General features: G+C 38.8%; 1 protein-coding gene across 4 annotated transcripts in view; it reads right to left on the minus strand.

Annotated features, from left to right (window-relative positions):
- Positions 1-25,616, minus strand: part of LOC132403617 (leucine-rich repeat and guanylate kinase domain-containing protein-like) — a 124,038-nt gene that overhangs the window by 91,382 nt on the left and 7,040 nt on the right. For 2 of the 4 annotated variants that reach the window (XM_059987068.1, XM_059987067.1), the window contains exons 4-9: positions 19,098-19,198; positions 12,758-12,841; positions 12,150-12,231; positions 8,430-8,554; positions 5,525-5,668; positions 2,429-2,509 (exon numbers count right to left, since the gene is read on the minus strand). In XM_059987068.1, the coding sequence (XP_059843051.1) occupies positions 2,429-2,509; positions 5,525-5,668; positions 8,430-8,554; positions 12,150-12,231; positions 12,758-12,841; positions 19,098-19,198 (617 nt within the window). The remainder of the gene's footprint in view (positions 1-2,428; positions 2,510-5,524; positions 5,669-8,429; positions 8,555-12,149; positions 12,232-12,757; positions 12,842-19,097; positions 19,199-25,616) is intronic. The other 2 variants (XM_059987070.1, XM_059987071.1) reach the window with 2 other exon arrangements.

Genomic DNA, 25,616 nt, shown 5'->3' on the forward strand with positions numbered 1-25,616 from the left:
ATTTATTCATGGATTCATTAATTCATTCTTCCATTATGTGCCATGTTACATGACGTGGGTAATCATGGTCTTAACCATGATTGTTCTTGGGAAGTTTTTCTGAGAAGTGGCTTGCCATTGCCTTCTTCTGGCCAGTGTCTTTATAAGATGGGTGACGCCAGCCATTATCAATACTCTTCAGAGATTTCTGTCTGGCATTAATGTTCGCATAATCAGGATATCATATGCACCAGCTGCTCATACAACCACCCACCACCTGCTACCATGGCTTCACATAACCCTGATTGGGGGGCTACGCAGCTGCCACACCTTGCCCAATGGTGATCTGCAGACAAATGGAGGAAAGGAGCGCTTTACACCTCCTGTGGTAGAGACATATCTCCACCCCACCACCCAATTCATGAATTGCATGTCAAAATAACAACCAAAGTCCCAAATCCTGACCAGTGTTCTATATTCAAAACAAAGTTATGGACCAAAAACTTATCTAGTTGTGATGCATTTAGGCTAAGGAGCCTGCTGAAACTCATACTTGATAATTAATCATTTGATACCAGCATGGACAGAAGACTGGCTTTTTGTCATTGTTTGCCAGTGACTAGTGGTGTTCTGCAGAGGTTGATGTTGGGTTCACTACCTTACGTTATATACTAATGATCTGGAAGATGGAATTGATAGCTTTGTGGCCAGATTTGATATAAGGAAAGGTGGAGCATAAAGCACTGTTGAGGAAGCATGGAGTCTACAGTAGGACTTAGTTAGGAAAGTAGTCAAAGTGGCAGATAGAATATAATGTCGGGAAACATATGGCCATGCACTTTGTTATAAAGTATAAAGATGTAGGCTATTTTCTAAATGGGGAGTGAATTCAAAAATCAGAGGTGCAAAGGGACTTTGGAGACCTAGTGCAGGATTCTATAAAGGTTAACTTGCAGGTTGAGTCAGTGGTAAGGACAGAAAATGCAATGTTAGCTTTCATTTCAAGAGGATTAGAATATAAAAACAAGGATGTAATGCTGAAGCTTTATTAGGCATTGGTCAGACTGCAAATAGCGCAGTTTGGGGCTTCATATCTAAGAAAGTATTTGCTGGTATTAGACAGGGTCCAGAGGAGGTTCACGAGAATGATCCCAGGAATAAAAGAGTTAACACCACTAGATATGGGCCTCCAGTCAGTGATGTAACCTTTTACTACCATTCTCTGACTTCTCCTACAAAGCCAATGTTGAATCTAATTTACTACCTCATCCTGGGAAATAGTGGGAGAGTCTAAGACCAGAGGGCACAGCTTCAGAATAGAAGGACATCCCTTTCAAACAGAGGTAAGGAGGAATTTTTTTTAGCCAGAGGGTGGTGAATATGTGGAATTTAGTGCCACAGACGGCTGTGGAGACCAAGTCATTGGGTATATTTAAACTTAAGGCTGATAGGTCAGAGTATCAAAAGTTGTGGACTCGAGTGGAAAAATAAATCAGCCATCATTGAAATGCTGAGCAAATATGATGGGACAAGTGGCCTAATTCAGCTCGATGTTTTATGGTAGCCTTGTATATTTGGCCTCAAGAGTTAAAAGATGAGTCGCTTTGGACATGCAGTAGTTAATCTTAATACGTCACAACTATGAATTAAACAAAACATACATCATTGATAATTTAAAATTCACAGTAAATCTTTAACACAGATGAGCATTTAAAAACTGTTGAACATATGCCATACACAGACAAAACGATTAAATATGCATCTTAATTCTGTAACACACTATTTCAAATAAGTGAATGTGTTCATGTGATATGAGAATATTTCTTATTAATTAAAATATGAACAAACCTAAATTATGCAAAAAATTTAAATAACATTGTTGAATTGAAGAAGATACTTGTTATCCAATGGAAGCTGTCATCCTCTCTGGCAGTAGGTTAGATGGAGTACTGTCTATTAACAAGTATGCCTCAAGCAAAAGACTTGTTTCACTGACCTCAATGGCCAGCAATCCTCAGATAACAATAACATCAGATAAGGTCCTGAATGCATTTGATGCTACTGCACATGTCCAGTACATAAGAACATTTAAGACAATAAGAAATAAGATCAAGAGTTTGCCATCTGGCTTGTCGAGAGCCTACTCCACCATTCAATAAGATCGTGGCTGACCTGACCATGGACTCATCTCCATCCTCCTGCCTTTTCTGTATAACCCTTAATTCCCCTACTACATACACAGAAGTAAGAAGCAATAATTTCTGTCCACAAAGTTTTATCAAACTGACAGAGCCCTCTTAATCCAAAATATTTGACACCTTTATTCAATATTTTTAAAAAGTAAAATGATGCAATTAATGACAAAATTTGTCTCCAATATACAAGTATAAATGAAATTCATTTTACTAAATTCTCGCTTCCATCATCCCTCTTCACCTTTCTCTAATACCTGTATTGGGTTCTTGAGTAGATTCAGTTTCCTCAAAAGCTGAAGATTTCTCAGATGCATTATTTCATCCAGATCACTGATCTAACAAGAAGAAAATTCAATATCATGAAAAAGTCAACTCCCAACTATTGATTTTAACTTGGACAGCAAACATCTTAACACATCATCAATGCAACACTACTAAAGAACAACATTCAATAGCATTTTTAAACAACACAATTTTATATTAATTGCAATGCTTGCAATTTGTCAAAAATGTTGTCCCACCTGTTAAGCTTCCAAATGCCTTAAAGATGACCATGAGGTGAATTGGATAGTATTCCTAAATACCGCAGCTAACTCTGACTAAATATTGGATGTGAATTAGAAAAAAAAAAGTATTTACTTTGTTAGGGGATTCAATAGTTGGGCAACAGACAAGAGATTCTGTGAATGTGAAAGAGACTTCCAGATGTATGTTGTTTCCCAGGTGCCAGAGTCAGGGATGTTTCAGATCAGGTAAGGGGGAGGAAGAGCAACTAAAATTTGTAGTACAAATTGGCACCAATGACACTGCTAGGAAAAGGGATGAGGTCCTGAGAAGCAAATATAGGGAGCTAGGAAGGAAGCTGAAAAGCAGGACCTCAAGGGTAATAATCTCCAGATTACTCTCTATGTTAGGTGCCAGTGAGGATTAGTTTAAGATTAAATAGGTGAATGTGTGGCTGAAGAATTGGTGAAGGGAGAAGGGTTTCCAATTTGTGGATCATTGGGATCTCTTCTAGTTAAGGGTGACCTATACAAAAGGGATAGATCTGAGGGAGACCAATGTCCTAACAGGCAGGTTTGCTATGGCTGTTGTTGAAGGTTTAAACTAGTTTGGCATGGGGATGGGAACCAAAGACATTGGATTTTTGAGGTAGTGACTAAAGAAATTGATGAAGGTAGAGCAGTGGATGTGGCTATATATAGATTTTCATAAGACCCATAGCTGTATGGATTCAGAGTTAGCTTGTCCACAGAAGTAGGTGAAATGTTTTCTGCCTGGAGGTTGGTGATTAGTGGTGTTCCGCAGGAATCTGTTCTGGGATCAATGTTCCCTCTAAGGTGTGCATGCACACAAAGGAATTTAAAATGCACACAAAAAGTTGTCACCCTCTACTTTGTTGCTATATTAAGTATATTTCACAATCATACACAATCACATTTCCTCTTCCCGTTTCTGATGCAAACTGTACTGACAGTGTTGAGCTTATGATGATTTGTCTGCAGATTTTAGAACTGACTTATTTATACTGTTTTTATTGAAGAAATTATTCAGTGTACACGTGTTGTCACTGGGCAAAAAATTGCACACCACAAGATTTTTGCACACACTAGTCATTACAAATTAGAGGGAACATTGTCTGGTTTTTATAAATGATTTGGATGAGGAAGTGGAAGGGTGGGACATGAAGGTTGGTGGTAGACAATTGTCATAGGTTACAATGGGACATTGATTGAATGCAAAGCTGGGCTGAGAAGGTCGAACTTGAAGATAAAAGTTCAAGGTTAATGGCAAGATTCTTAGCAGTGTGGAGGAACAGTGGATTCTTGGATTTCTGTCCATAGATCCTTCAAAAAGTTGTGGCACAGGTTGATAGGGTGGTTAAGGTATGTAATCTTCATTAGTTGGGATTGAGTTCAAGAGCTGTGAGGTAATGTTACAGCTCTATAAAACTGTAGTGAAACCACAGAGTATTGTAGTCAGTTCTGGTTGCCTCATTATAGGAAGGATGGGGAAGTTTTAAAAAGGGTGTAGAGGAAATTTACCAGGCTGCTGCATGGATTAGAGAGCATGTCTTATGAGGAAAGGGTAAGTGAGTTGGGGCTTTCCTCTTTGGAGCAAAGGAGAATGAGAAGTGATTTGATGGAGGTGTATATGATGATAAGCGGCATAGATAGAGTAGATAGCCAGCACCTTTTAGCCAGGGAGGAAATAATTAATCTGAGAGGACATTGTAAGGTGTTTGGAGGTAAGTATAAGGTGTGAGACATAGTTTCCCCCTTCCCCAACATAAAGAGTGGTGGGTGTATGGAGCATGTTGCCAGGGCTGGTGGTAAAGACAGATACGGTAGGGACATTTAAGAGATTTCTCGATAGACACTCCGATGAAAGAAAAATTGAGGGCTATGTGGGAGCGTTAAATTGATCTTGGAGTATATTAAAAGTTTGGCACAACACTGCGGTTCGAAGGCCTGTACTATGCTCTACTGTTCTATGTCTAAGACCATGGCCTAAAAATTCAACCTTGGATGAAAATAAGAACTAAAGTGCTGCCAATTTCTTCCAGTGGCACATATTTAAAATTTTTGTATGCTCAAAAGAGTTGAACTGTTAATTCCTGCTCCTATTATTGTATGCCTTTTAAGAGCAAAACTGGCATAATCTACCAATCACAATTTGCAATCAATTTTACCCAGAGTCCAGATTTTAAGTGCTTCAAAGCAAGCATCCTGATTGAATTTATAAATGAAAACATAATATAGTTTTTATATAACTTGTATGGATTAGATCCAACCCAGATGGAAACAATGGAAGGTCCTCCTCTCTCTGTTATGTGAACCCGCATGAAATCTGTTTGTATGAAACTAGTTTTAATTGATAACAAGCATGGAATATGAACATAAAATAACTCATCATCTGACAATCACATTCATAGGAAAGCAGCAATGGTTATTATAGGAAATAGAAATAACACATAGGAGAAGTGTGCTCTTTCAGAATTGGAATTATTGATGTTGCAGGACATCAGGTTACTGTATCAAGACAGCATTATGAGAACACTTTGTTCTGCATCTGACATATTCAGTAGCAGACTTGGAGTTGTTTGAAGGTAATATTAAGTGACAATGAAAGAAAATATTCCAGCTTAAGAAAATCCTTCCACAGAACCTCACTACCTACACCTTAATTACAATAAACCCATTTTTCAAGCATGCGTTCATTCCATAGGCACCAACACAAATGTTTGAACAGGAACCTGCAGGCTGAAAATGTACAAGAACGTATGAATAAAACCTAGGTTGAAGAGTGAATGGGTAAATCTTACATTCTCACTCTTGAGAGATTGTTACCTGATTGTTCTCTAGATTGATTGTTTCCAGCAGATCATGGTCCTCCAATCCAATCAGAGTTTCTATTTTATTGTTCGACAAATCAAGCTTATGTAGGCGTTTCATATTTGCCAGTCCTTTCACATTAATGAATTGATTACCTTGCTGTAAATAAATTTATAGTTCAGGGAAAAAGAAAATATTTACCTTTCAGAGATGAGATGCTTTCAATTTTCGATATTCCTTGAATATACATATAGTAAACATTTTTGAGGGGTTTCAGTTGCCAAGACTAATTCATCATTTAAATTCTTACAAAACAAAACCAGATATGAAGAACTAGTAAGTCAATCATTACTTGAATCATTTAGATAGTTCCGATTTTAAATTGAAAGACTTGGGACAATGGATACATTACTTGAGGCAGCATAAGGCAAACATAATCCTTAGAAAGACAGACATAACCTTTAATTTGGTGTCAAAAACAATAATTCAAAAGGCAAGGTGGTAATATTGAATGTCAAATAGTTGGATTATTCTGTAAAGATTTGAGGCATACACTGCGGGAAAGAACTAACAGCATTGAGAAGCAGCACGATTTACTGGGTCAGTATCCACAAATAAGGGTTAATAGTTATCAATAGAAACCCGTAAGTTATTTGACTGAAGGAAATTTAGGGATAATCTGAGAGACTTCAATATTATAGCAGAGTAAACAGTCACAAACTGTTCAGTTAGAGATTGGCATTGTAAAGAGAAAGCTCAAATTTAAAATAGGCACAATAAGAATTAGGAGTGCTTTAAAAACATATACAGCTGGAAATATGAAAATCTATAGAGATGCTAACTTCATAAAAACTATGTAAGTGCTTCAGAGAGAGAAATATTGATAAGGAGTGGAAGCAAAAATGTAAGATTAGACTCTGAGTTATAAAAATCCATATTCTTACAAACATCAAAAAAGTCACTATCTGCAAACAAAACAATCAACATAGTACGGCCAAAATGAAACATGCAAGAAAATTCTCTCCTCCCTCACAGTCAAACCTACTAGAGTTTCATTGCAAAAGAAATTAATTATAATATCTTCTAAACCCAAATTGTTTAAGAGGAATGAAAACTTGGCATATATTCAAGGCAAGGAATTGTCTGTCACAATTTCAGCCCCAAAATAGCCAGACTCCTTTGAGTACTCCTTATTTAAAGAGCATTTACACTTCCCTTCACTGCAGAGAACATATGGTGTTATATGCCAGCATTCTGGAGGCTGTTAGTAGTTGGCATGTTATAAATTCCAATTAAAAGATTAATAAAGACTTGAATATAAAGAAGGTTTAATGACATAACTGAAATTTGCCAAGGAATTCTGTGGGCCTAGATAATTTTTAATTGGCATCTGAACTCTCTTTGAAATTATTAATCAGTGAATCTGATATTTATTCCAAAATATTTTATTTAACAAATGTGTATTCACCAAGAAATTAAAACTTTTTGGTAATTTATCACTGTTTCAGTTGTGTTTGCTACAGCACATAATATTTCTATGCATTTTCACATATGCACTTAATCAGGAAACAGAGGCTGGACACAGTAATCTGATTCTAAACTGCTCTAAATGATATTTCAAATAAAGGGTGCAGAAACCACTTATTCTCCAATTCTCCCCTTACTCTGTTTATTTTTGTCTAAGCTAATAACTTAGTTGCAAACTTAACTTGATCAAGGAATAGAAAATTAATTTTAATATTCATTTAGGGATACAGCTATTACTTGCAAGGCCACCATATGTTGTCCATTTCTAATTGCCCTCGAGAAAATGAACCACTATGTTTGCTAGTCTTGCTCTTCTTGATAATGTGGTCATCAGTTTGATGTAATTTTGGTAATGGTACAGATTGCATGAAGTTTGGAAAAAATTATGCTTAACACTGTGGATAGGCTGTTCAGAGTGCTGCTTTGTTTGGTATGATTTTTAAGCTTCTTGAGTTGTTCACGTTGCACTCCTCCAAGCAAATGCAGATTGCTCCATCATATGCAGATGTCCATCAAGGTGTTTGATGGACAGGCTATCATTTCTGATCTACTTTTGCAACCTTACTACTTTTGTGACTGGCCTGGTTAAGTTTCAGTCAATGGAAACTCTCAGAATTTTGCTGGTGGGAGACATGAAAAAGCTTCGTCAATCTCAATAGGTGGAAGACACCACTCTTCAACCATGTTTTTAAGTATACTACAGAGAACATATCTCCTGAAACAAAAGAGAAGGTATTTTCTGTTTGTGTTTTTAACCACTTTTCTATCTGCTACAGTATATACTATTTACTCATGGTGGGTGGTGCCTAGTTGCCTGAAGAAACAGATAGTTAAAAATATGTGGGAAGCACCTAGATTCTGAACACAGCAACCTGATGCTGCCTAAAGCAACCAATTTATATTACAGAAAGGAGAGGAACTATTGGTAATATTTAAAGTCTGTCTCCCCCAACTCTTAACAAAATGTACTTTTGTCCTTGATGGGGAAAAAAAATGGATAACTAATTATGATCACTATAAACGGAAAAAAACATTTATAATAACATATAGAGCATTTTTCACACAAACAATGTAGTTCAAAGTGCTTCCAATGGCAGAAACTGCAAAAATAAAAAGCTAAAGGCCAATATTAAGAGATAGGTTTTGAAAAGGTAAATGATTTGGACAAATGGTGAAGATATTGTCCAATCAAACCCCAGAGATTTGGCAAGGGATTTTTATTCAGTAATTATGCTTACAGGCTACAGGATCTAGCCTGTGGTTCCTGCCAGGCAATCTCTTCAGCATCAGAAATTTCAGGAACAATTGGCAACTCTCACTTCTGCTCCTCATTCTTTTAAAGAAGACAGAGTGAAAGAAAGAGGAAACAAGTCTATATTAAGACAAGACTTACAAGAAAAAGAAATTTAATTGGCAAGTAGTCCAGGCCACTGATTTCCAAAAGTCTATTTTCTGCCATGTTGAGATAGGTGAGACTTTTACAGTTCTGCAAGCCTTCAATTGCCTGTATTTGATTGTCTGTGCATTAAACATGAGGAAGAATACACCAGAAATATTAAATAATTTATTTACCGAGTAAAATATGCTGTCCAAGTAAATTCTGCCAATTCAGTTCTTTTTTCTTCCTAAATTACCCTTGAGGAATGCACAAGGTGGAGTAAGTGGACTAAAGGAGAATTTATCACATGTAGTTATGGATGTGAGCCCACACATTTGGCCCTTACTCTAACAGAACTGCATGCATGCCACCCCAAAATTTCTTTGCAAGAACCAGCTTACAGACCAGACAAAAAGAAATGGTAGTCTTCCATAAATATGACTGGAGGCTCTTTACTTGAGCAAAGGGAGATTTTTCCTTCCAATAACTAACTTCACTTTTGAAACTTCTGGTAAAATACGATGGTCTGCCCAAGAGCCTCTGATTTATCAGAAAAGTCAAAAACAACTGGCAATGGTAAATCTTACTTCATATCTTCGGATCTTCTGCTTTCAAGTGATAGAGCAGGATTTTGCAACACATTGAAAAAAACATGTTATTTCTGCAAAACTGTTGAATAATCTGCTGTGTGTTCTATTATTCTAAGATTTAATTTGCTTTTGTAATAACACTGGTTAGTTTCCTTTATCAACTGATATTTTATCATTCAGGTCCACATCTCCCTGTATGCCTCTTCAAAACCCTCATTTTCCAATATGCCTTTAAGCCTTTGTGCCTCAACTTTCTTTTTAATATTAATACCAGCTCTTCATTGAAAATATTTCTAACCCCATTTCTTCCCATTTCCATTGCCTCCTATAGTCACTCAACCACATCAATGAAGTCGTCCATTGGTTAAGGTTGACCATGGATATTGTGCCCTAGCTGTCTACATAATATGCAAGCTTGTACACAAGCCAGGGCAGTATGATATGGAGAGTAAGCTGTTGCCCATGCAGCAGGCCTGCCCCCCCTCCACCACACACAACTGATGAATACAAAGAAGTGGCAGAGACTGATACAGTTTGGCACCAGCAGCTTCGCAGGAGTTGCCAGTCACTATTGAACTAATGTTGGACTGCCTTAGGAACTCTAGTTCCAGATTTTTCCCTCAGGGTTTACTCCTAATGCCTTCTCTATGAGTGGCTATAGCCAGCTTAAGATCAGAGTTTTTCTTCTCCTGAATGAGCTGCCAACTGCAGCTGATGAGCCCCATCTGCCCAAAGTGAATAGTTTTAAGGCACCAATAACCCATCATTGCCCCTTCTCCTGTCAGTAGAAACTGTTCCATTGGGCTTAGTAGCTAAGCCACATGTGCAGGCCAACTGCTTTATTTGGTTGTCAGAGGCTATTTGAGACTTACACCATTGGGAGCATTAAGTAGGTAGTGGGAGCTTATCCTCACTACTTCCGCTGGTTATGACAACCTTAAGGAACCACATATATACCGTAAATTCACATATTACAGCCTGGTATAGAGGCTTCAATACACAGAACTGCAAGAGACTGCAGAGGGTCATAAACAAGGGCAGCTCCATCATGAGTACAATCCTCCCCACTATAAGGCACATCTTCAGGAGGTAGTACTCCAAAAAGGTGGCATTCATCACTAACAATCCCACTATGTGGGCCTTGCCCTTTTGTTACTATCATTGATTGGTGAGGAGCTACATGAGCCTGTAGACCTTTAGTCATTGAATTACAAACAACAGCTTCCCATCCACCATCAGATTACTGGACAGTCCATGAACACACAAACACTACCTCTTTATTCTTTTCTTTGCACTATTTACTTATTTTTATAATTTATAACAATATTATGTTTTTGCTTTGTACTTCTGCCACAAAGCAACAAATTCTACAGTGCTAGAAAGTTTGTGAATCCTGTAGCATATTCTCTATTTCTGCATAAATAAGTTCTTCATGAAAGTCCACAAACTAGATAAAGAGAATCCAATTAAATAAATAACACAAAAATAATACTTGTTCATGTATTTATTGAGAAAAATAATCCAATTATTACATGTATTTGTTGGAAAAAGTATGTGAACCTTTGCTTTCAGTAACTGGTGTAACCCCTTGTACAGCATTAACTTCAACCAAATATTTCTGGTAACTGTTGATCAGTTTTGCACATCGGCTTGAAGGAATTTTAGGCCATTCCTCTTTACAAAACCGCTTCAACTCTGGGATGTTGGTGGGGTTCCTTGCAGGAACTGCTTGCTTCATTCAGATCCTTCGACAACATTTCTACAGGGTTAAGGTCAGGACTTTGACTCAGCCATTTCAAAATAAGAATTTTCTTCTTCTTAAACCATTCTGTTGTTGATTTACTCTTGTCTTTCAGATCATTGTCTTGTTGCATTATCCAACTTGGATTAAACAGGTGATTGATTGCTACCCTGACATTCTCCTGTAAAAAGTCTTGATATAATTTTGAATTCATTGCTCCCTCAATGATTGCAAGCTGCCTAGGGCCTGAGGCAAAAAAGCAGCCCCCAACCATGATGTTCCTTCCACCATGCTTCACAGATGGGATGAAGTTTAGGTCTTGGTGTGCAGTGCCTATTTTCCTCCAAACATAGCAATATTAATTTCTGCCAAAAAGTTCAACTTATGTCTCATCTGTCCACAGAACATTGTCCCAGAAGCATTATAGAACATCCAAGTGGTCTTTTGCAAACTTGAGACATGCAACAATGTCTTTTTTTTTGGAGAGCAGTTGTTTCCTATGAGGTGTCACTCCATGAACAGCATTCTTGTTCAATTGTTTTTCTTATAGTGGACGGATGAACAGAGTCTTTAGCAAGTTTTAACAATTTCTACAGACTTCTACTGTTACCCTTGGGTTCTTTTTCACCCCCTTCAGCATTGTACATTGTGCTCTTGATGTGATCTTTGCAGGATGCCAATTCCTAGGGAGAGTTCAACTGTACTGAATTTACTCCATTTGTAGACAATTTTTTTTTTACAGTAGACTGCAGAACACCCAGGTCTTCAGAAATGATTCTGTAGCCTTTTCCAGCTCCGTGTATCTAAAAAAATTGTTCTTCTAAGGTCCTCTGAAAATTGATTTGACTGAGGCATGGTACACATAACCAGATCTTTCTTGAGAAGGAGCAGGCTCTGTCAGTAACCTGACTTTGTGTGCCTTTTTTATATGTTTTATATATATAGATAGATAGAGCTGGGCACCTCGACAAACCACACATCTAATCTCATCTCATTGATTGGAACACCTGACTCCAAATTGCTTTTGTAGAAGACATTACCCTAGAGGTTCCTATGCTTTTTCCAACAAATATATGTAATATTGAATCATTTTCTCAAATACATAAATGAACAAGGTTTTGGTGTTATTTATTAGTTAAAGATCTAATCACATTTTAGGTCATATATATGCAGAAATAGAGAAAGTTCTACAGGGTTCATTAACTTTCTAGCACCACTGTACATCATATGAGTCTGTGATAATAAATACGATTCTGATACATCAATTCCTCACTTACAACTTGATATTACCAGTAAATTCCATGATTAACATCACAATTAAACAGTAGTTAAAGAAATAATGAATGACTTAAAAATGATTATCCCTAGTATATCCACCTAGTGTATTAAATATGTAAAGGATACTGCTCAAATTCAGTTTAGAAAGAAATGGATAGTCTGATAGCTCCTTCAGGTCAGAGATCTGGTTATATGAGAAGTCCACTTCCTGCAACAGAGGATAAATGAAGATCATATTGTTACGAAGGATGAACAACTCTGATGGGCAGAAGGGTGCAGAGTTGCCCATGCCACCGCCCCCCCTTTGGAGAATCGCAAATCGCTACTATTTCGATGCTGCTAACAAGGAAGTAAGAGAGACAAAAGGAAATCTGCCAGGGCAGTTGTTATTGATAACAGCTCATGAAAGAGAATGAGAGCAAGACACAGCTAAGGTGGAACGTCTCCTACTGACAAAAGAGGAGATTTAATGCTATTGTCTTTTGGAGAAGGATTGTTTACTTGGTACTGTTCTATTCATTGAAATCCCTCAGGGGACAGCCAGAGTGGGCTGGTTTGATGGGTTACGTCATTCAAACCTGATTGACACCTGAGACCCCGTGAGTGGGGATAAAATTGAGGTCTGGGTAACACCCCTCAGACGCACCAGGAGAAATGCTAGTGAGCATCAGAACCCCCACAAGACAGGGTGGGAGATCGGAGACCAAACGAAGGGTCGATAAATTTTAACTCACAGTGTTTATAGCGCGATCGGTGGGGGCTTGTGTGTGTGTCCACCCTTGCCTGGGTGACGAGTCCACCACGGAAGAACGGTCTAGCTAAAGGACGGAGGGGTCATACGTGAATGGCCACAACAGCAATGCATCGACAGATCAAAATTGTAAAGGAAGGTTGGCAAGATAATAGCTGTTAGTTCACATGTTCTCTCTCTCTCTCTCTCTCTCTCTCTCTCTAACAATTGCAACACATCGACAAACAACTACCACAGCCTGCATGAAGTGAACTGAACTTTATATTTCCATCTGACAATTCATTATCCCCTAGACAACGATAGAGCTTGTTTCATTAGTGATTATTATTATACCCACACTTTTAGATTTAGTATTGCTAACGTATATTCTCTGTATATTCGCACTGATTTTATTTTGTATATTTTTGCTAATAAATATTGTTGAAAATAGTATCACCAGACTCCAACGGACACTTCTATCTTTGCTGGTAAGACACCGAGTTACGGGGTACGTAACAAAATCTTGAATACAACTGAAGAGTGTTCTGACAATCTTCTGTCTCAGCATTACTTGAAATTATTTCAACTACATTCAAGACACCACTAATTGGCTTGTTAATGTTATAATATTATAAATGGGCATGGTGTACTGTATATAGCAGGACGAAATTACAATGACTATCCCTGAGAAGCTGTGAATGGACAATTTTCATTCAGAACATTCCAAAGATGAATAGGATAATAGGACCATGGGCTCATAGTGCAGAAGGTAAAGAGGGAGAAAAGAGGAGAGGTAGTGATAGGGGATGCAATAGTCAGAGGAACAAGCAGCAGATTCTTTGGACATGAATGGGACACTCAGCTGGTATGTTGCCTCCCAGTGCCAGGGTCAGGGATGTCTCGGATCGCATCCACAGCATTTTGGAGAGCGAGGGAGAGCAGCCAGATGTCTTGGTACATATTGGTACCAATGACATAGGAAGGAAAAGCAAAGAGGTCCTGAAAAGAGATTTTAGAGAGCTAGGCAGAAAGCTGAGAAGCAGGACCTGCAGGGCAGTAATTTATGCCTCACACCAGTAAAGGTAGAAACGGGATGATTTGGCATATAAATGCATGGCTGACAAGTACGTGCAGGGGGCAGGGCTTCAGGTTCTTAGATCATTGGGATCTCATTTGGGGGAATTATGACCTGGACAAAAGGGATGGGTTGCATCTGAAACCAAGGGTGACCAATATTCTCGCAGGCAGGTTTGATAGAGCTGTAGGGCAGGGTTTAAACTAATTTAATAGGGAAATGGCAACCGGAGTGAAGGGACTCAGGATTGGACGGGTGGTAAAAGAAAAAACAAAGATACTGTGCAGTCAGACTGTCAGAAAGGGCAGATAGTTGATAGGACAAAATTGCAGCCAGCAGGGACAGTATCAGTGCATTAGGGATGCAGAATCAAAAAGGGTAGCAAATAGAATCAAAGTGTTATATCTCAATGCACAGAGTACAAGAAATAAAGGTAGATGATCTTGTTGCACTGTTACAGACTTATTGATTATGATGCTGTGGCCATCACTGGATGATGGTTGTAGTTGAGAGTTAAATGTCCAAGGTACACACTCTGTTGCAGGGATAGGAGGGTAGGCAGAGGGTGTGGCATGGCTCTGCTGGTAAAGAATAGCATCAAATCGTCAGGAAGATGTGACATGGGATCGGAAGATGTTGAATCCTGTGGGTTGAGTTAAGAAACTGCAAGGGTAAAAGGACCCTGATGGCAGTTACATACAGTCCTCACAACAGTAGCTGGGATGTGGACTACAGATTCTAACAGGAAAAAGACATGTCAAATGGGCAATGTTATGATAGTCATGGGAGATTTTAACACGCAGGTTGATCAGGAAAATCAGGATGGTAATGAATCTCAAGAGAGTGAGTTTGATGAATGCCCTCAAAATGGCTTTTTCGAGTGGTTTGTCATTAAGCCTGCTAGGGGATCAGCTACACTGGGTTGGGTGTTAGGTAAGGAACCGGAAGCAATTAGGGAGCTTAAGGTAAAGGAACCCTTAAGAGGCAGTGATCACAATATGATTTGAGTTCACAAGTAAGGGCTGACGTAGCAGCATTTCGGTGGAGTAAAGGAAATTACAATGGTATAAAAGTGGTTTTGTCCAAAGTAAACTGGAAGGAGCTGCTGGCAGGGATGTCAGCAGAACAGCAATGGCGTGCGTTTCTGGGGGAAATGAGGAAGGTGCAGGATAGATGTATTCCAAAAACAAAGAAATACTCAAATGACAAAATAGTACAACCGTGGCTGACAAAGGAGGTCAAAGCTAATGTAAAGCAAAAGAAAGGGCATACAACAAAGCAAAACTTAGCAGGAAGAAAGAGAATTAGAAAGCTTTTAAAAACCGGCAGAAAGTGACTAAAAGAATCATTAGGAGGGAAAAGATTAAATATGAAAACAAGCAAGCAAACAATATCAAAGTAGATAGAACTTTTCAGGTATATAAAAAATGAAAGAGAAATGCGAGTGGATATGGGACCACTAGAAAATGAGGCCAGAAAAATAATAACGAGGGGCAAAGAGACAGTAGATGAACTAAGTGAGTATTTTGCATCAGTCTTCACTAAGTGTGCCAGATGTTGAAGGGTGTGAGGGAAGAAAAGTGAGTACAGTTCCCAATACAAGGGAGAATGTGCTCAAAGAGCTGAAAGACTGAAGAGTATATAAGTCACCTGGACCAGATGAACTACACCCTAGGGTTATGAAAGAGGTAGTGGTAGACATAGTGGATGCATTAGTAATAATCTTTCAAGGATCATTGGACTCTGGCATTGTTCCATTGGACTGGAAAATTGCAAATGTCACTCTACCCTTTAGGAAAGGAGGGAGGCAGCAGTAAGGAAATTATAGACCAGTTAGCCTGGCCTCAGTGGTTGGGAAGATGTTGGAGTCAATTGTTAAGGATAAGGTTATGGCGTACTTGGTGTCACAGGACAAGAAAGAACAAAGTCAGCATGGTTTCCTTCAGGGAAAATCTTGTTTGATGAACCTGTGAGAATTCTTTGAGGAAATTACAAGTAGGATAGATAAAGGGGATGCAGTGTATGTTATATATTTGGATTTTCAGAAGTCCTTTGACAAGGTCCCACATGAGGCTGCTTACCAAGGTAAGAGATCATAATATTACAGGAAAGTTACTGGCATGATTGGTTGGAGGTAGCGAGTGGGAATAAAAGGATCCTTTTCTGGTTGGTTGCTAATAACTAGTGGTGTTCTTGCAGGGGTCACTGTAGGGACCTTTTCTTTTTATCCTGTATATCAATGATTTAGATGATGAAATAGATGGCTTTGTTGCCAGGTTTGCAGATGATACAAAGATTGGAGGGGCAAGTAGTGTTGAGGAAACAGGAAGGCTGCAGAAGGATTTAGATAGATTAGAAGATTGGGCAAGAAAGTGGCAAATCAAATACACTGCTGGAAAATGTATGGTCATTCACTTTGGCAGAAGAAATAAATGTGCAGACTATTTTCCAAATGGGGAGAATCTGAGATGCAAAGAGACTTGGGAGTCCTTATGCAGAACATGCAAGGTTAACTTGCAGGCTGAGTCGGTGGTCAGGAAGGTAAATGCAATGTTAGAAATCATTTCAAGAGGTCTAGAATATAATAGCAAGGATGTGATGCTGAAGCTTTTTAAGACACTGGTGAGGCATCACCTTGAGTATTGTGAACGGTTTTGGGCTCTTCATCTAAGAAAAGATGTGCTGCATTGGATAGAGTTCAGAGGAGGCTCACAAGGATGATTCTGAGAATGAAAGATCATATGAGTAACGTTTGATAGCCCTGAGCCTGTACTCACTAGAATTTAGAAGGATGAGGAGGAGATCTCACTGAAACCTTTCAAATGTTGAAAGGCATAGATGGAGTAGATGTGGAAGGGATGTTTCCCATGGTGGAGGCGTCTAGGACTAGAGGGCACAACTTTAGGATAGAGGGGCAAATATTTAAAACAGAAATGTGGAGAAATTTCTTTAGCCAGAAGATGGTGAATTTGTGGAACTTGTTACCACAAGCAGCTGTGGAGGCCAGGTCAGTGGGTGTATGTAAGGCAGAGATTGATGGCTCTTGACTGGCTACTGCATCAAAGGTTACAGGGAGAAGGCCAGATGGCTGAAGAGGGGGAAAATGGATCAGGTCTGATTAAATGGTGGAAAAGATTTGATTGGCCAATTCTGCTCCTATGTATTATGATCTTATAGTCTAAATCCCAACAGGGAAGGTGATAACAGCCTTCTAAAATGGCAACATAAATGTATAGCACTGCAGATTTCTATTTGATTAAACCACACATGACCTTGTAGTCTTGTCCACTGAAATTGTTAGTTGCCATTTCTGTACTTTTTGAGAAGTTACTAAATGTAAACCCAAAATAATCTAATTCAGATGCTCCTTTACACTTAGTTTGTGACATGATTACTGTAGATTACAAGATGGGAATTAGATCAAAGCTTCACCCCTTCAAAGCATTTTGTACCACTACAGGCCTACAAAACCAGTTTTCTAAGCCAGTTTCAAAAAGTGACTGCTCCTGCTAATCCTGCAGTTATTTATGAGCTTGTTCTGCAAGCATTAAATAGTCAAAGATAAGGCAATATGCATTAAAAAAGAGAATAGAGGTGAAATGATTCAACGAGCTGGCTTTCAAATGTTGATTTTAACATGATTTTTTCTGATAATAAAAGATTTAATTAAAACATATGACAGTTGCAGCACTTCTGTAAATCTCATAATATATTGTTACCTAAACCTTCAGGTTCACCTAAGTTCACAGTAAAGCCACAGGCAAATGCTTACTCTTATTAATTCAATTTATTTATTTATTTATTACATACTTTATCAAACATTCATATCTTTTTCTTCTTGACAATCAAGAATGGCTTGCTTTCAACTCAGGTTTTGAGGTGACTGGTGAGGCAAGAACTGACTGATGAGCAGGCGGGTGAATGGTTTATTAATTTATGCCTACTGTAATTTGTGTGCTCCTAGCACATGGACTGAGGAACTCAACACCATCCTGAATGCTCCTTCATTTTCCAGGAGTTTTTTGTCATGTTGCATTTCTTTGAGGAGACTTTTAGTACGCATCTTGAAATTTTTTCCTCCTGCTAGTAATCTCCTCCTATGGCAGAATGTAGAAGAGGGTGTCCATCTCAAAAGTCAGGTGTCAGGCATGTCCAATGAGGCCACTGGTATGTACTTAGTTTTATGGATGGCAATACTGGATATAGAAGATTTTGTGGAGACATGACTGAGAAGGTGATCCTTTTCCCTGTATCACCTTCTTGGAACCAAAATAGTCTTTCCAGGTGAAACTGTGATTACCTGCACTTCTTCCAATTTAGTGTGCTGCATTCAGTGTTCACAATGTGGCCTTGTTTATTTTGGAGAAACCAAATGTAGGTAGAGTGATCATGTTTGTGGAGCACCTGGATTCAAGCTTCAGGGACAACTCAAAGCTTCCTGTTGCCTGGCATTTTAATTTTCTATCTTACTTCTACTCTTACCTGGTACAAAGAAAATCAATGCAAGTTTGAGGAACAGCAGCATTTTGGGAAAGCTGTACCCTTCTGGACTTCATTTTGATTTCTACAACTTCAGGTAACTAGATTTCTCTGCTTCAGTTGTTCACTTTTGATGTTTTTTACCCTCGTATTTCCTCCCTTTCCCAAGCGTGACATACTAGACTAGTTTTCCTGCTCCACAGTTCACAAATGCTGCATTCAAGGCATAGACTATTTTCTAAACGGGGAGCAATAGCCTTTGAAGTGGTCCTGCTGGCAGGCATTGACAGCCTCACTACCCTTCATTACTTCAACTATGTTGTTGTCTCTCAATATTGCTTGGAGACAAGCATACGAGAGGCAGATTGCCAACATACTCTATATACATCAGCAGTATATCAATTTATTAAGTAAACTGGACAGATTAGGGCTGTTTTGGAGTCTACACTCAAGAACTGCCAGGCAATTTTGATTATTGACAGTGCACAGGAGGAGGTCAAACATTCTTCCCACAATTTCCAAATATGTATTGTAAGTATGTAAGCTTCCTCTTTGGCAGGATCAACATAGTAAAATGGCATAAAAATAAACTCAGCGAAACAAATGTTTAAAAGCTAATTTAAACATACTTAAACATAAATATTACACTTTAGTAAAGATAATACATAATCAAACAACACCTTACATTACCCAATCATTCTTCCTTCCCTTTTCATTTATCTAATCATAGTCTTTGTGCAGCTTCCCAGCTAGTCAACATACACTTTGATTCAGATATTTATTGACTTACCTTAATATGTTTAGGCAGTTTTAGGCCAGCGATCGAGGTCAGACTATTATGGGAGGCATCCAGCTGTATTAGGTAGGGCATATAACTTACACAACGCAAATCTAGGAAGCATAAAGAATATGCCAAGCAACAGTTCAAAATGTAAGCTAGATTGATTGTCATTAATTTTAAATTGTGTCAATCACCAACAGTTTAACTGTTTCTTTCCCTGAGACCCTAACCGCTCTGCTGAGTATTTTAAGTAATATGTTTTACTTCAGATTTCATGCATCCATGGTTATTTGCTTTTCACTCACAAATATCTGCAATAAAAAGCTCTTAATTAGTATTTTTTCATCATAGTGTTGCTGGCTTACTTCAATCAGTCTTTGAAACAAAGGCAGGCCATATTGAGTCACAAACAACAGAAAATCTGCAGATGCTGGAAATCCAAGGAACACACAATAAATGCTGGAGGAACTCAGCAGGCCAGGCAGCATCTATGGAGAAGAGTACAATCGATGTTTCGGGCTGATTCCCTTTAGCAGGACTGGAGAAAAAAAGATGAGGAGTGGATTTAAAAGTGGGGAAGGGGAGAGAGAAGCGCAAGGTAATAGGTAAAAACTGGGAGTGGGGATGAAGTAAAGAGTTGGGAAGTTGATTGGCTAGAAAAAAAGATACAGGGGAATCCAATACGAGAAGTTAGAAGGCCCCGGAAGAAAGAAAAAGGGGGGGGGGAGAGCACTAGAAGGAGGCAGATGGTGAAAGGACTGGATAGGGTGAATGTGGAGAGGATGCTTCCAATGGTGGGTGTATCCAGAACTAGAGGGCACAGCCGCAAAATTGAGAGTCAACCTTTAGAGCAGAAGTAAGGAGGAATTTTTCTTTTAACCAGAGCATAGTAAATCTGTGAAATATTTCTAGCGGAAATTGATCATTTCCTGATTGGTCAGGGCATCAAAGGATATTGGGAGAAGGCAGGTGTATGTGGTTGAGTGGGATCAGGGATCAGCCATGATGAGATGGCCTAATTCTGCTCCTATGTCTTTCGATGGGCAGGCAAGGAGATTAGGTAAGAGGGGGAAAAGGGGATGGGAATGGTGAAAGGGAGGGGGGGAATTAGCTGAAGTTTGAGAAATTAATGTTCATGCCATCAGGTTGGAGGCTACCCAAACAGAATATAAAGTGTTCCTCCAACCTGAATGGATCCTCATTGTGACAGTAGAGGAGGCCATGAATGGACATATCAGAATGGGAATGGGAAGTAGAATTAAAATGGGTGGCCACTGGGAGCTCGGTGAAGCGGTCTCCCAATCTTCGTCAAGTCTCACCGTTATACAGGAGGCCACACCTGGAGCATCAAACACAGTATATGACCCTAACAGACTCTCAGGTGAAGTGTTGCCTCACCTAGTAGGACTGTTTAGGCCCTGAATGGTAGTGAGGGACAAGGTGTAGAGATAGGTGTAACACTTGTTCCGCTTGCAAGGCTAAGCGCCAGGAGGGAGATCTGTAGGGAGGAAGGAATGAACAAGGAAGTCATATAGGGAGCAATCTCTGCAGAAAGCAGAAAGTTGGGGAGAGGGAAAGATGTGCTTGTTGGTGGGATCCCATTGGAGATTGAGAAGTTCCAGAGGATTATGTGCTGGACACGGAGGCTGGTGAGGGTGGTAGGTGAAGACAAGAGGAACCCTATCCCTGGTAGGGTGGTGGAAGGACGGGGTAAGAGCATATTGAGTGCTAGTTTTATTGTAGAACTGACAGTTCAAACTATGTTAATCATTTCAGAAGGCACAGTAACATCAAAAGTAACTTGCTCTCATGTCAAAGAGTAGACAAGCTTTGGAAAGTACTTTATCAAATTCTATTTATGTATCAATTTATCAATTGTTACTGCTTAGACAAAGTAAAACTAGAAGTGATTAATAAAGAAATTAAACAATAAATATTCCTGTTGCAATTTTTTCATGGATGACCAATTGTTGATTACCTCAGGTGGAAATTGACTTAACATTCCCTGTCAAACACATGGAAACCTAAATATAGAAATTACTTTAATACATTCAGTCGCGATGCTTCCATTTGGTATTTCCTGGATTTAATCATTCTCATCAATGTAGTCTACAATATTAAATTTCAAACAAATTCATATTTAATCATCATGCATGTTCAATTAGAACATGGAGAGTATGACATCGGTGGCAGAGCGGAGGGCGCTGAGTAGGCTACGGTCAATCATGGAAAACCCTGAACATCCTCTGCACAGCACCATCCAGAGACAGAGAAGCAGCTTCAGCGGCAGGTTGCTGTCAATGCAATGCTCCTCAGACAGGATGAAGAGATCATTACTCCCCAACGCCATTCGGCTCTCCAATTCAACCACCAGGGGCAAGACATGTTAAAGTGCCGGGGTTAGGACTGAGCTTAAGTTACCACTCAATGCACTTTAGTAAACTATTTAAGAACTTCTTAAAAGCTATTTATTAATGCTTTTTGGGAGGGTGATTTTAGATGCATATCATATTTATACTGAGTTAAATACTGTATGTAATTAGTTTTGCTACAATAAGTGTATGGGACACTGGAAAAATGTTGAATTTCCCCTTGGGGATGAATAAAGTATCTATCTAATTAATTGTTTACCAATCCTTGGAGAAAATGCTCTCTTTTCTCCCAGTGAGTAGGCGGTTTAATGCTTATGTTATTAAGAAAATCACAAGTATTAGGGACAATTCATTGAAGAAATAGGTAAATATATGAAATAAAATACAATGCACTACTTACAACATAAAAAGTTACTGAAAGGAGACAGACAGTAACCCCAAATACAACACATACTCAAAAAACACATCAAGGCTGCATCAAATTGAGTAGAATTTTCTGTTTCCATTGCAGGGTCCCTTTTGTGCCAAGATGTTTAATATAGTTCCTTCGAGTAGCTTATGGCAAGCTTTTGATTCCTTTGCTTAAAATTTCAGTGTAAATCTCCCTCTTTGAATACATAAATAGCTCTTTAATAGGCTCTAGGGTTCAGAACCCCATTTGCCAGTGTTTCATTAATTTCATCAAGTTGCATTATTATCTAAGGGGATAACTTCCTCTCTGCATCAAATTTAACAAAATACAATGCTTTCATCTTTGCTACCCATATCTCCTTTGACATCAACAGGTCTATGAGGACTAAGTTCCAGTGACAGATATAAAAGGTGGTGGAGGTGAGTAGATAAGTGGGTGGTCAAAAAGAGAAAATGAAAGATAGTAAAAGCAATTTTGAATATTCCACAAACAATAATCACTTAGAAGAACTTCAAAATATGGCAAAATACTGCATCAGAGACAATTTTCTTCATCAAATCAATGATCAAAGCAGACAGGAAGGATTGCACTATAAAGGTAATCTAATGATAATACCAGTAACATATGGCATTCTCTGAGTATCAGATTGGAATCCTGGGTCCAAAACGTAACTCTCAATATTCTCATCCTAAAGAAAAAGGCAAATTTAATTCAGATTAGCTTGTTCCCATGTCCACTTCTATTTTCTCTGCCTTGCAGGGACCCAGCCTAGATATTTAAAATATCCTTGGGCACGGGACAGGTAGGGTTAGTACCAGAGAACTGGAGGATAGCTAATGTTGTTCCATTGTTAAGAAAAACTCTATGAATAAGCCAGTATAGACCAGTGACACTGATATCAACCATGAGTAAGTTATTGGAATGTATTTGGATAGACAGAGCCTGATTAAGGATAGTCAACATAGCTTTTAGTGTGGTAGATCAATTCTGGCCTAGCTTACAGAATTTCTTTTAGATTACTAAAAAGGTTTAAGGAAAGGCAGTGAACATTAACTACAAAAGTTTGTGAAAGGCCTTTGACAAAGTCCTGAACTGGAGGCTGATCCAGAAGGTTAAGTCATTAGGTATTCAGGATGAATTAGTCAATTGGATCCAATATTGGCTTACCAGAAGCCAAAATGTCATAATAGATGGTTGACTCTCTGACTGAAAACCCGCAACTACTGATGTGACATAGGGCCACTGCTGGGTTCATTGTTGTTTATCTTCTATATTAATGATTTTGATGATAATATGGTAAAATGGATCAGCAGATTGTAGATGACATCAAGATTAGGTGCATCATGGACAGAGAAGAAAACTATCAAAGCATGCAGAGTGATCTTGACCACCTGGGAAGATGGGTTGAAAAAAGTCAGATAGAATTTCATGCAGACAAGTTTGAGGTGTTGCACTTTGGGAGGACAAGGTAGAATGGTAGGGCTCTGAGGTATGCTGTAGAACAAAGCCTGTGAATACATATCCATAATTCCTTGAAAGTGGCACAAAAGTATATTAGGTAATAAAGATAACTTTAGCACATTGATCTTCATTAATCAGAGCACTGAGTACAGGAATTGGGATTTTATGATGAAGTTGTACAAGTCGTTGCTGAGGTGACTTTAGAGTGTTATTTGCAGTTCTTTTCACCTGCCTACAAGAAAGATATCAATAAGTTTCAAAGTGTATTGAGAAAATTTACAAGGATGTTGCTGAGACTTGAGGACCTTAATTATAAGGAAAGGCTGAATAGGTTAGTACCTTATTCCCCGGAACACAGGAGAGTAAGGTGAGATTTGATAAAGGTATACAAATATATGAGGGGTAGAGATAGGGTGAATGCATGCAGGCTTGTTCACGTTAGTTTGGCTGAGACTAAAACTAGGGGTCATAAGTTTAAGATGAAAGGAAAAATATTTAAGGGGAATCTAAGGGGAAATATGTTCACTCAGAAGGCAGTGCAAGTGTAGAACAAACTGCCATCAGAAGTGGTGTATGTGGGTTCAATTGCAATATTTAAGAAATGTTTTGATAGGTACATGAATAGCAAGGCTTTGGATGGATACGGTCTGGGCACAGGCAGATGGGAGTTGAGAAGATCAAGAGAGCATGGACCAGATGAGCTGAAGGGCTTGCTTCTCTGCTCTGGTACTCAATGTGAGAGAATGGAAGCATCACTGCTGGTGTACTAGGGAATTATAACTGCTTAGACTGGGGGAATACAAGTATTGATAATCAAAGATGCACCAACAGAACACTTAGAGAAGAGTGGGCAGAATCAGGCAAAATGAACATCGATCTGTGGAAGAAAAATCATGTTTGACAAATCTGCATGAAAATTTTAGATGTAACTAGAAGAATAGATGAAATATTGAGAGCAGATGTGATGCATTTGAATTCCAAAAGGTCTTCCAATAGGTATATTGAAGGACCTATACGAACAGGATTCTCAGGGACAGAGAATTGGTTAGCCAACAGGAAATGAGTAGTACGAATAAACTAGTCTTTTTCCAAGTGGCAGGTAATAGGAGTGGGGTAGGTACCACAATCAGTGATGCTGGGAGCTATGCGGAGAAATTCCACTGGATAAATGGACAATTATGAAAAAGCAGGTTATATGAACTGTGATACAATATGAATGGGAGAGGATGCAAAATTCAAGGAATAACCTTTGTAATTTCAAATGACAAATACGAAGAGGAAAATGGGTGTTGTCTTCCCTCTCCTTTCCCCACTACTTACATTACTAAAATCCAAATTTCTGATCATTAAGGCACTGCTGTTTGTGGAACTTGCCATGTGCAGATTGAATCCCATGTGTCATACTTGGTAATGTTCAGAATCAGAATCAGTTTTAATAACAATGGCATATGTTATGAAACTTGTTGCTTTGCTGTAGCAGTACATTGCAATATTGTACATAATAATAACTATAAATTACAATAAGTATATATAATGATAGAAAATTAAATAAGTAGTTCAAAAAGGAAAAATATAATGAGGTAATGTTCATGGGTTCATTGTCCATTCAGAAATCTGATGGTGAAGGGCAAGTTGTTCCTAAACATTGATTGTGTGTCTTCAGGCTTCTGTAGATCCTCCTTGTTAGTAGTAGTAAGAAGAGGCCATGACCTGGGTGATTGGGGTTCTTAATGATGTGTAAAGAGGGTTTCTTCTTTTTTGTTAACTAGCAGGAATGCTAATTTACTGATAACGAGAATGGTATTCCTTTGTAAACCAAATGGGGATTAATGTTCTTTCTTCTGAGTCTGTAAGCTTTTGTTGACGGGCTTTTGGGCAGATCGGCGTGAGGGGGTCGAGAGAGAGGACGCAATGCTCTAAGCTGGGCGAGGATCGGACCCCAAAGGGGGGTCCGAGGCCGGGAGATTCTCCGAGGAGGGGGGGGATGAAGCTAGATGTGCTTGGTTGACCACTCGGAGGGTCCTGAGCGGTTTGGAGAGTCCGAGGAGTTCGGAGGGTCCTGAGCTGCGAGTCGAGGAGTTCGGAGGGGATCGAATGGTGGCCAGAAGACTTCAGAAATTGAGCTCCAACGGCTGTGCACGAAGTGGTTTGGACTTTGATAAGTTTGGCGCCTTTTCTTTAATTTTCTCTTCATATATACTGTATCGTTATTAATCACTTAGTTATAGTAACCTTTATAAATTGTACTCATTTAATCGCATATGGTGTACTGTCTGTTTTTGG

The sequence above is a fragment of the Hypanus sabinus genome, chromosome 13 (assembly GCF_030144855.1).
Source record: "Hypanus sabinus isolate sHypSab1 chromosome 13, sHypSab1.hap1, whole genome shotgun sequence".
In the NCBI taxonomy this organism is placed as follows: domain Eukaryota; kingdom Metazoa; phylum Chordata; class Chondrichthyes; order Myliobatiformes; family Dasyatidae; genus Hypanus; species Hypanus sabinus.